Genomic DNA, 12,714 nt, shown 5'->3' on the forward strand with positions numbered 1-12,714 from the left:
CCCCACCTTCTCATGTTGCTGGGGATCATGTGCGCGTGAAACAGGTTGAGGTTCCAAGGGTTTGAGCAGTGCAAAAAGTGACAAATGCTGAGGCAGTGAGGAAAGTAGAGGGTGATGGGCAAAGGGTAAGGGATCATGAGAGAATACCAATAAGTAGTAGGGCAGGAATGAGTGTTCTGAAATAGTTTGTGTTTTAGCAAGGTTGGTTTCTTGGCATTCATCGCTATGGTAATTAACTGTACAGCACAGATGAAAAGGAACAGAAGTCGCAGAAGATAAAAGTAGTAGTAGCAGCAAGTAGTAGCAGCAGCAGGAAAGTTATTAGGAGTGAACGATTTTACTGCAGAATAGTTAGAGGAGATCTTGAAAGGAGTCCCATCCTCCCAAGCTAGAAGCCAGGAGTAGGAACAGTTCGAGAAAAGTTGTGGGATAAGGAGTGTGTTTTGATTTTATAGGTGCAGGGTTAGTGGGTGGTGCAAATGTTATTTTACCGTTCACATTTCTATATATATTTGTCAAATTCCGAACTGAGAAGGGCTGGATTTCTCAAAAATCGTCTCATCAGGCAAAAACTCAAACGAAGAAGATCTGCGTTCTCAGTCGTCACTAGTTACCACAATCACAAATTCATAAACCCCGCCCATTTCTACAATTTAACTTCTTAAAATGTGATTTTAAACCTAACCTTGAACCTAACCTTAACCACACTGCTAACATTATGCCTAACCCTAAACTTTTTTTTTCTCCAGTGAATTGTTCATATCTAGCCAATTTTGACCTTGTGCTTTCTAGTGGAAACCGTATTTTCGGGCATGAAGAAAGGTTAACTTCCGGGTGTGCGGCATCGGAAACGCTTCATGAGAGAAAGGCGGACCCCTCCTCTGCTGTCCTTTCTTTGAAACTTTATTTTTTAACAATTGCCTGCACTGCACTCTTGAAGTACCAGGTGTTCAATTTAGCAAATTATTTAATTCCTGTAACGCTGCAAAGTTTATAGCCGCCTTCGCTTGACTACGGAGTGATCTGTCAATAACTGCTTGCCTTGAGAGAAGTGTGACAGCTGCCTTTTTCATCAGGGAAGCCGCAGTGAAGTCTTTGAACACAAGAAAATGGGGGATAAAGAATTGATGTGGGCCTTGAAAAATGGAGACCTTGACGAGGTTAAGACCTTAATGAAGGTACGATATACTGTAGCTATCTTACTCGCAAATCAGCCAGCTAAGTGCGCTAGCTAGCTATGTTTTGTCTGTATAGCTAGCAAACGTTAGCTAGCCATGGCATTGCAAGGTTAGCTAGCTAGGTAGCTAACTTTCATTGCTAGCTTAGTGTACATACATAAGCTAACTATCCGTTCACCTAACTATCACAAACTCACTGTAGTTAGTTAGCTAGAAGGTTTGCTTTTACAAACGTTTGTAAAACAATCGGTACCTAGATTGGGTAGATTGTTAGATAGCCAGCGTTAGCAAACTACCATGCTGAACAGAAATGGTTAGCTAGTTACTGCAACAACTTGTTGTAATCTGATTCAATCACAGTGTATCGGTGTGTGTCTTTTTGCTATTACCTAATGAATGACTATATTTCTGCAGACAAGCATATATATGGTCAAGTACCTAGCTAACGTTAACTAATTATTAAGCTAGATAGTTGGCTCCTGCTTGAGAATCAGTCTTGGTTGGTTTTAGCAAGCAGCCTAACTAGCTATAGCAAAATCCACAGGCCCCTGTTGTTGTGACAGCTAGCTAGTGTGAAGTGTGAGGGTGTCTCAGAGCTTTGTTGCAAGGCAGATCTATCTAGATGGCTAGCTTGCTAACTTCATGCCGTTGAAAACATGAAGTAGGCCTAATCATACTAGTTTGCGCTCTGCTTTGAATGAGGATGTTCCGGGAAATCTTATCATTCAGCCTCCATACTGACTCAGTCTCACTAATTATCAGGCCACACCTATGCCATTTTTAGAGCAGTGAAACATTAGCTATTGGTCTGTAAACAGGTCATTTAGACTAACTTATTTTGGTCAAATTCTAGACATAAAATAGACTCAAACTTGAATCAATCATATTTGAAGAACACTAATGGTGGCAGTCGTTTTGTAGGCATCTCCTTGAAATAGATTTTTATCACCAATGTTGCATTCTCTGTAGGCCTACATTCCAGGCACACATGGTGCATTTGGAAAGTATTCAGACCCCTAGACTTTTTCCCCATTTTGTTACATTTCAGCCTTATTCTAAAATGGAGATGTTTTTTTTAAATCCCTCAACAATCTACACACAATACCCCACAATGACAATGCAAAAACAGGTTTTTAGAAATTTTTGCAAATGTATTAAAAACCATTTTTTTCACATTTGCATAAGTATTCAGAACCTTTACTCAGTACTTTGTTGAAGCACCTTTGGCAGCGATTACAGCCTTGAGTCTAGGGTATGACGCTACAAGCTTGGTACGCTTGTATTTTTGGAGTTTCTCCCATTCTTCTCTGCAGATCTTCTCCAAGCTCTGTCAGGTTGGATGGGGAGCGTTGCTACACAGCTATTTTCAGGCCTCTCCAGTTATGTTCGATCGGGGACACTCAAGGACATTGAAACTTGTCCTGAAGAGTACAATCTTGGTTTCATCAGACCTGAGAATCTTGCTTCTCATTGTCTGAGAGTCCTTTAGGGCTGTCATGTGCCTTTTACAGAAAAGTGGCTTCCGTTTGGCCACTACCGTAAAGGCCTGATTGGTGGAGTGCTGCAGAGATGGTTGTCCTTCTGGAAGGTTCTCCAATTTCCACAGAGGAACTCTGTCAGTGACCATCAGGTTCTTGGCCACCTCCCTGACCAAGGCCCTTCTCCTCCGATTGCTCAGTTTGGCCGGGCGGCCAGCTCTAGGAAGAGTCTTGGTGGTTCCAAACTAATTCAATTTCAAGAATGATGGAGGCCACTGTTCTTGTGGAGCTTCAATGCTGTAGAAATCTTTTGGTACCCTTCACCATATCTGTGCCTTGACACAATCCTGTCTAGGGGCTCTGTTGACAATTTCCTTTGACCTCATGGCTTGGTTTTTGCTCTGACATGCACTGTCAACTGTGGGACCTTAGACGGGTGTGTGCCTTTCCAAACCATGTCCAGTCAATAGAAACAGGATGTACTTCAGCTCAATTTCGAGTCTCATAGCAAAGAGTCTGAATACATATGTAAATAAGGTATTCATGTTTTTTAATACATTTGCAAACATTTCTAACCCTATTTTCACTTTGTCATTATGGGGTAGTAGAAAAAGGCTGTATCATAACAAAATGTGGGGAAGGGGMRRGAATACCCCCCCCCCCCTCCCCCCAAATGCACAGTACATAAGGTATCTAAGCATTGGATCTTTCTGTGATGTACCTGAAAATAATACTGAAACACGGCTTGTGGTTTGAGGTTTAGCCAGTCTGGTGTAGGTTGAACACCTTAAAATAGCTGTGGGTTAACTCTTGTTGAAAGCTGAACCACACTGATGAAGCGTTAGGTCTGTAGAGCTCCTGTGTAAAAGCAACATGTCTTTTTATGCATTTTATTTAGACAGTAGGCTTGGAGCTAGACAATCTAACCTCTATTCTTTATAGACCTATCAGTTGATTAGCTAACTTCTGTGAAATAGCCTAGCTCTAACCATTAGGGTGGACTGTATTTAGGCTCTGCTTTCCTTTCAGCTTTTGGTGATTGAGTTTAATCAAAGTCAGAGGTACAGCTATTAAAAAAAAATCTTTACTGATTTTGGCAAGCAAGACCGTTACTAATGCACTGAGTTGCTGCATTACTCATATTGATCTCAAAGGCTGCGTTTACACGGGCAACCCAATTCTGATCTTTTGCCGCTAATTAGTCTTTTGGCCAATCAGATGTTTTGCCAGTAATTGACCAAAATATCAGAATCTGCCTGCCTGTGTAAACCTAGCCCAATAATCCCGGATTACAATTAAATTGCAATAGGATGGAAATGTTTCAGATCTGGGCCATTCAGTTGCGGAGATGGGTTTTTCCGCCCTTTGCCAAAGATTTTTCAAAAGCAGGCAGCTCCTAGACACTTCATACTGCACATGTGGAAATTAGACTGTGATCCACTGTGGTTTCCCTTATCCCTCAACCTGAATGAAGCCATTTAAATTGGCCCCATATTACCCAGCTCCTGGAGGTAATATTTGAAAACTATTAGAACGGGGATGAGATACCATCATGCCTAATGGATTCAGTTGGCTTGGGTGTAAAATGAAGGCGCGGAATCCGGTTTCCACTGTTTTCCTTGACCTTCAGGGGAATGGTGACACAGGTGAGCATGCCAGAGATGGGCCTCTGGGTTATATATATGGGCCTCTGGGTTATATATATAATCTCAGTCATACAGCTAGTGACAGGATAGCAGTTTGACTACACATCACTGTCGGGTTAAGCCGTTTGTCATTCATATATATTCATATTTGAACTGCAGGAAGGGCAACTAGTGTCTGCAGCTGCTGTCTCAGTTTATCCAATAGGAACCTTTCTCACCAGGCTATATTAGCCTAACTCACGGGAGAGTAGAGAGGAATGTGTAAACTCTGATTACAACACATGGATGGACCATAGGCTACATTTACCTGAGTTATGGAGATCTATCAAGCTTCAGAAATCCAATGAAATGCAGCAAAGGCATCCATTGGATCACTGTGCTGTCTAGCCTAAGCTTTTGACAGCAGGTGAGTGGTGCTAGCATTACCCAAAGCCTGGCTGTAACCTTTACTGCGCCAGATTGATTATCACGCCCGGCCGGCACAGCTAAAGACTAGCCCAGACCCCGACTCATCTCCTGATAGGCTTGTTGCCTTAATTCCATTACCGCGTAACTGCCCTATGCGGAGACTCAAACAAAAACCATTGACTTCAAAGTTTAGCAAACCATACAACTCAATGCGCAAGGATTTGTCTACTCTTAACAATTTCCACTGAACATTTTACAAAACACATTTACAGCAAGAACTATGCAAAAACAAAGTTTGATAACCGCACTAAACTGAGATTTTACCGTATTTCTTTTACCAAACTTTGCATCAAGTTTTTTTTCTTACATTTTATTTACTGTGGAAATTGTTCAAAGTTGTCATTGTGCATAGAGCTGTATGATTTGTTCAAAGTTGTCATTGTGCATAGAGCTGTATGATTTGTTCAAAGTTGTCCCATTGTGCATAGAGCTGTATGATTTGTTCAAAGTTGTCATTGTGCATAGAGCTGTATGATTTTGTTAAACTTTGAAATCAATGGGTTTTGTTTGGCATACATTTTTTTAAGTGAAAAAACTGAGTCATCAAATCTGCTGGTGACCAACACAGACGAAGGATAGCCATGCCCCCTCAACCCCAGCTCTAGTGTCTCTCCATCACACTCTTGCTTCCTGTAATAAGATATGTCTCTCTGTCACACAAGCTGAGTAGGTTCTGCTTCATGTTCATGGGTGCACCGTAGGTCCTAGCTAATGTATAACCTATAGAGCTGCTGTCTGGGAATCAATTTCTGTCCTGTAGCTAGCCAGGTACTATAGAAAGTCATTAAAATGGGTTGGTTTTATGCAGGATGCTTAGCAGGTGAATACATTCCAGTCCTCTCTTTCCTCGGGCCAGATAGCCAGCTAATGAGAAAGGTGCTATGGTGTGACATGGTACTGACAACGCTGCCCGGTCTGAGTGACCGGTCTCTCTAATGAGTATTGTCCCTTCAGGACTACCCACCGCTCCACACAATGGACTGTGGAGGAGCTATAGAGCCTGTCTTTCTTCTCGCCTGTAGGCTTGACAGTTTGAGGCCTCGCAATACCACAGCAGGGAGACTCTAGGAAGAGGCGTGTGGTGTGATTGTGTGACGGCCTCTCTGTTTTGAACTGAGGGGTGTTTCTGGCACAAGAAAGGATTTCTATTATGTGATTGTATTAACTGTGTGCATGTCCATGCAGTAAGTGTTTATGTTCCTTTTTAGCAAGCGGGTGACCAAGTCTTGATACAGGAGGGGAAGTTGTGTAGGTGATGGTATCTCAACCGTTTTTTAAATATTTTTTTTTTTAGGATGAGGATGTGAACAGGACCCTGGAGGGTGGCAGGAAGCCCCTGCACTATGCTGCTGACTGTGGCCAGGCTGAGATGCTGGAGTTCCTCCTCTCCAAGGGCGCAGATGTCAACGTAAGAGCTGCTAGTGGGAATACTGCTATCAATATAGGCCTACTGCTGTTATACAGTTATTAGAATACTGCTGTCAATATAGGTCCTACTGCTGTTATACAGTTATTATACTGCTGTCAATATAGGCCTACTGCTGTTATACAGTTATTAGAATGCTGCTGTCAATATAGGCCTACTTTTATACAGTTATTAGAATGCTGCTGTCAATATAGGACTACTTTTATACAGTTATTAGAATGCTGCTATCAATATAGGCCTACTGTTATACAGTTATTAGAATAGTGCTGTTAATATAGGCCTACTGCTGTTATATTGTTAGTATTTAACAACCGTATTCTAATGTGAGTCCTTCTGTTTTATTAGTAGTGAAGAAGGCTATGGTGGTAGCCCTCTGTCACCTATCTGCTCACGTTAGAGAGATCAGTTATTACTGATGACCAAGGAGGAAGGATGATGCGTTTTCCATTCTGTGTGTTTGCATTCATTTGCTTATTGAATAGATCTAATGGTACCAGAGAAAACAGCACTCCCTTATTCTGAATCCCCTCATACAAAGCTTCTACTATAGTCAACCACATACTGTAGTAACGACTCAGACCGACATGACTTAACTACTGTAGACTCTGCTAGTTTTGTTCAGACATGTAGAGAGTGGTTAAGCTCTATGTTTGGACCAATGGGATTCCTCCGTTATAAGGGACTCGTCATTCTCCTGAAGCCCCCCCCCCCCCAATTCCCTCAGTGTGCAGAGAGCAGCACAGTCTAACTGGCCGTAGTCTGTCAGAATGCTCCCCTGAGCCTCAACCCATTACCACACTGCAGTGGAGGGAATCCATCTGCTGTTACAGTGGGATGGAGTAGTGTGATGGTTGTGGCATTTACAAGTTAGGGAAGGTGACCGTATTGTACAGTTCTGCGCTAGTATCTTTCTAGGTAGCCTCGGTGTGCAACTGTTGTTAATATTATAAATTCTTAACCTTATTCGAAGCTCTTCTTTGGTCTCAGTCCCCTCAGCTCCTCAATATTGCCACACAAGCCTGAACGTGCTTATGGATGTCACTGACCCAAGACGTTATAGTTAGTTTCACACAGACACGTGTTGACCGTTCAGGCGATACTTGCTAGAGCTGGAAGTTCTGACCTTCCAGTGTGAATTTGGAATGCTTGTTAACTAGGCCCAACTCTCACTGCACACAGTCTGTAGAGCCATGTCCTCTCCCCACCTCCCTTATCTGCCTCACGGTCTGATCACCACCACACTTGTCATTCACTCCAACATCCATCAGTCTGCCTGTTACACCATTTTGTTTTCTCTAGGCTTGTATCACTAACACCCCCCCCCCAGAATGTGTAACTCTGTCTCTCTTCCCCAGTCCCTTCAGATAAGGGGCCCCAGCCAGGGCTRCTGAAACAGGGGAGATAAATAGTGGCAGAGTGGATTTCCTCTAATTCATTGACGTGATAAGGAGAGAAATAAAAGCGCTCCCTCTGAGTTATTTCCTGTGATAACGAGAGTGACGTGATGTGCCCTTGTGTTGGAGGCAGGGACGACTGGTCTGCTGATGTATGGCGCCTGTCCACGCACAAACCCGCTCACTCCCTTTTTTTTCACTTTCTTTGGTCTCCCACAGGCCCCAGACAAACATGGTATCACTCCGCTGCTCTCTGCCACGTACGAGGGTCACCTCACCTGTGTCAAGATCCTGCTAGAAAAGGTAACGCCACACACGCGTGCACAGAGCTGTCTTTACACTCCTCAGAGCCATTTCTGTGTTGGAAGTTCTGTGTGATGTGTAACTGCTGAGGTAACTCCTGTATGACAAGGGACTACAGTAAAGGCTGAATGTTCAGTGACTGTCTGGTCCTGCCTGCCCAAACCTTCTGTTCTGTGTGGAGGGAGCTGGAATGTTCCCAGACCTCATCACACAGCACTGCTGCTGTTTGTTACTCTCCCACTAGCTCTCTCCCACACACACACACACACACACCTCTCACTCAGCTCTGGAACACTGAGGAGATGATGATACGATGGCTGAATGTGACACCTCTGTCCTGGCAGTCACCCACCGCTGTAGTGAGGAGCCAACACTTTTCCTGAACACCAAGGAGCTGCTTTTACAGTCCTGTACTACTGCCATTTTGGATTCATACAAGCAGATAGGTTATGTATTCTTTGAGAGGTGATCTTTGTCAAATTATGAAATCTTATTCCTAGTACACAGTAACTACTATCACAGTGCAGTTGTAGAGCAGTGATTTGGGCCATATTTGTTTGATGCAGAACTGTGTACATACAGGACATGATTTGGGCACTGCCTTGTGGAGTAGAGTCAGTCACTCACTGTGTGGTGTTAGTTTTCATTCAGCTCACGTTTTCCCAGCTGCTATCTGTTATCATGGCGTGCCGGCTCAGTGAGGTACCTGTTGTGCAGCCACATAGAAATTACAGATGTCTCCGTTCTCTAATAGTAAGCCCTGTGGAGACTTATATCACTTTCCTCTCTTTCTCTACCCCTCTCTCCCCTCTTTCTCTCCCCCTCACTCTCTCCCCTCTTTCTCTCTCCCTGCTTCCCTCTGAAAACATGCCAAACTGCTGTGAAATGGATGTACCCCTCTCTCCCTCACTCGTAGCTGCACAACACAAAGGGTAGAAGCATAATATGGCCATTTCTTTCATTACCTCGTGATTGTGCTTTTTTTTATGTCTGTGGTCTTTATCTGGGGAGCGCCGACATGTCAGTACAATTACAAATTACTTTCATAAAACGTGTGTGTGCCGCAGTATTTGTATGTGGATGTTTGTGTTTTCTTGTTTCTGACTGTGTGAGAATGGAAACCAACAGGCTAATATTTCCAGTGGGTAAGCATCGGTCATCTCCCAGCCCCAGCCAGGCTAAATGAGGTGGGGTATACAAAAGCTCCGTGCCGCGCTTCTCCGAGAGTGGCGTAGGCGGCCTCACTCGCCGAGAGATCCAGCGTCACAGCAGTTAAGGGACTTACTCGCGACGGGACTGCCAAAAACACGTCGCCACTCGCCTGTGTCCAAACTCCAAGCGGCGCCCCTCTTTGCATCCTACGGACACGACCCGCCACGTAAATCACCCGGCACCAACACTACTGGGAGGGGACACAGTCATGATGCATGCAGAGACCGAGATATCATATGGATTAGAGGTCGACCGATTCAGATTTTATTTTTTTTACACCGGTACCGATTTATTGGAGGACCAAATAAAAAGCTGACGCCGATTAATCGACCAATTTATTTATCTTTCTTTCTTTATTTTATGTATATATGTATGTATATATGTATGTATATATGTATATATATGTATATGTGTGTGTGTATGTGTGTGTGTATGTGTGTGTGTGTGTGTGTGTGTGTGTATATATGTGTATATATATGTAATAATGACAATTACAACAATACTGAATGAACACTTTCACTTAATATAATACATAAATAAAAATCTATTTAGTCTCAAATAAATAATTAAACCTGACTGTTCCATTTGGTTTAAATAATGCAAAAACACAGTGTTGGCGAAGAAAGTAAAAGTGCAATATGTGTCATGTAAAAAAGCTAATGTTTAAGTTCCTTGCTGAGAACATATGAAAGCTGGTGGTTCCTTTTAACATGAGTCTTAAATATTCCCAGTTAAGAAGTTTCAGGTTGTAGTTATTATAGGACTATTTCTCTCTCTACCATTTGTATTTCATATACCTTTGACTATTGGATGTTCTTATAGGCACAATAGTATTGCCAGCCTAATCTCGGAAGTTGATAGGCTTGAAGTCATAAACAGCGCTGTGCCCCAAGCATTGCTAAGAGCTGCTGGCATACGCAGGAAAGTGCTGTTTGAATGAATGCTTACAAGCCTGCTGCTGCCTACCACCGCTCAGTCAGACTGCTCTATCAAACATCAAATCATAGACTTAATTATAATAAACACACAGAAATACGAGCCTTAGGTCATTAATATGGTCAAATCCGGAAACTATCATTTCGAAAACAAAATGTTTATTTCAGTGAAATACGGAACCGTTTCGTATTTTATCGAACGGGTGACATCCATAAGTCTAAATATTGCTGTTACATTGCACAACCTTCAATGTTATGTCATAATTACGTAAAATTCTGGCAAATGAATTACGGTCTTTGTTAGGAAGAAATGGTCTTCACACAATTCGCAACGAGCCAGACGCCCCAAACTGTTGCATATACCCTGACTCTGCTTCCACTGAATGCAAGAGAAGTGACAATTTTCCTAGTTAATATTGCCTGCTAACATGAATTTCTTAACTAAATATGCAGGTTTAAAAAATATATACTTGTGTATTGATTTTAAGAAAGGCATTGATGTTTATGGTTAGGTACACATTGGTGCAACGACAGTGCTTTTTTCGCGAATGCGCTTGTTAAATCATCACCTGTTTGGCGAAGTAGGCTGTGATTCGATGATAAATTAACAGGCACCGCATCGATTATATGCAACGCAGGACAAGCTAGTTAACTACACATGGTTGATGATATTACTAGTTTAACTAGTGATTATGTTAAGATAAGTTTAATGACAGCTAGCAACTTACCTTGGCTCCTTGCTGCACTCGCGTAACAGGTGGTCAGCCTGCCACACAGTCTCATCGAGGAGTGCAATGTAATCGGTGTCCAAAAATACCGATTGTAATGAGAACTTGAAATCGGCCCTAATTAATCGACCATGCCGATTTATTATATATATTTTTTAATCGGTCGACCTCTAATATGGATGGAACCAGATCACCTCTTAGGGATGGGACAGTACGTAATGCAGAGACCGAGTATCATGTGGGCTGAGCCAGATCGCCTCTTAGGGAATGGGACAGTCACGATACTGCAGAGACCGAGATATCATGTGGCTGGAGCCAGATCGCCTCTTAGGGATGGGACAGTCACGATACATGCAGAGGCGAGATATCATGTGCTGGACCAGATCGCCCTCTTGGGAGGGACAGTCACGATACATGCACGAGACCGAGATATCATGTGGCTGGAACCAGATCGCCTTGGGGAGGCGACAGTCACGATACATAGCAGAGACCGCAGATATCATGTGGCTGGAGCCAGATCACCTCTTAGGGATGGGACAAGTCACGATACATGCAGAGACCGAGATATCATTGTGGCTGGACCAGATCACCTCCTCTTGGGAGGGGACAGTCACGATACATGCAGAGACCGAGTATCATGTGGCTGGCAACCAGAATCACCTTTGGGAGGCGACAGTCACAGATACATGCAGAGACCGAATATCATGTGGCTGCGCCGATCCCTTCTTGGGAGGGGACAGTCACGATACATGCAGGACCGAGATATCATGTGTGCTGGAACCAGATCACCTCTTGGGAGGTCTCGGCGCAGCGATACAGTCAGCATTGAAACCCCATCTGGCAGATATGAGAATATGCAGTCTGTCATCAAGCGCGAGGCAGCCCGGGTCACCGCCGCCAAGGGCCTATCAGCAGTTTAGGCCTAAGTGAGAGTGCGAGGAGATATGAGTTGACGCTCCACACCACAGCAGCCTGATGGCTCATTTCAGCCAGAAGCACCAGCTTCTGGCTCCATCAGGACTGGAGCTCTGAAACACTTTCTCTCTGGCTACCTTTCCCCACACTGTTATTACACATCAAGAGCAACAGCAGGCCAGTGCTTGAATGTCTACTCATTGATTCATGTCCACTCGTTTATTCAGCTTTAAGAAACATTCAGAGGAATCTGATACTGCATCGTTAGTCCACTACTACCAGAATGTATCATTCATGATAACTCAAATATTCCAAATATTCCAATATTCCAGCCCCAGTCTACACTGTGCTAGGCAAGCGAGGGAGAGTGATTGTGTATGGGTACCGCAGTGTGAAGAATGTGTCGTGATGGATTTAAGACTTGAATGAAGGGTGGGCTGGGTAACAGGAAATGAGTTAGTAGGATTGTGAAGACTACCATTTCCTCCCTGTCTAAATGTAGACCTCTGCGCACCACTATGGGCATGTTGCTAGGAGGGAGGAGGACTGGGGGAGTGAGACATGCTCGTACTGTGTCGGGATGCTATTAAGCTTCTCTCTTCTCTCAGGACGATGTTTAGCTTTTGGGACTAACTAGCCAAGATACTTTTTCATGTGCTCGACAATAGATGCCAGAAATGGTTTGTTGTGGACAACTGTGTATAGATAGATAGTACTACCTTTTCCAGGCTTATAGTGGCTCAGTTGGTTGAGCATTGTGCTTGCAACACCAGGGCTGTGGGTTCAATTCCCACGGGGAACCAGTATGAAAATGTATGCACTCAATACTGTAAGAACTCTGGATAAGAGCGTCTGCTAAATGTTACACTACAGCCTCACCCTCACTGTCTTACAGTACAGCATACCCCTCACCCTCACTGTTGTCTTGCAGTACAGCACCCCCCTCACCCTCACTGTTGTCTTGCAGTACAGCACCCCCCTCACCCTCACTGTTGTCTTGCAGTCGCTCTCTGTTGTTTCCTTGTAGGCAT

At 43.6% G+C, this 12,714-nt stretch overlaps 1 protein-coding gene across 1 annotated transcript in view; it reads left to right on the top strand.

The window, feature by feature from the left end:
- Positions 1–840: 840 nt before the first annotated feature.
- mtpn (myotrophin) overlaps positions 841–12,714 on the top strand; it is a 15,262-nt gene continuing 3,388 nt past the window's right edge. Inside the window, exons 1-3 of the mRNA XM_024014020.3 lie at positions 841–1,178; positions 6,065–6,178; positions 7,810–7,893. Of these exons, the coding sequence (XP_023869788.1) occupies positions 1,110–1,178; positions 6,065–6,178; positions 7,810–7,893 (267 nt within the window). The 5' untranslated portion in view covers positions 841–1,109. The remainder of the gene's footprint in view (positions 1,179–6,064; positions 6,179–7,809; positions 7,894–12,714) is intronic.

Source organism: Salvelinus sp. IW2-2015, linkage group LG3 (genome assembly GCF_002910315.2).
Source record: "Salvelinus sp. IW2-2015 linkage group LG3, ASM291031v2, whole genome shotgun sequence".
NCBI classification, from domain to species: domain Eukaryota; kingdom Metazoa; phylum Chordata; class Actinopteri; order Salmoniformes; family Salmonidae; genus Salvelinus; species Salvelinus sp. IW2-2015.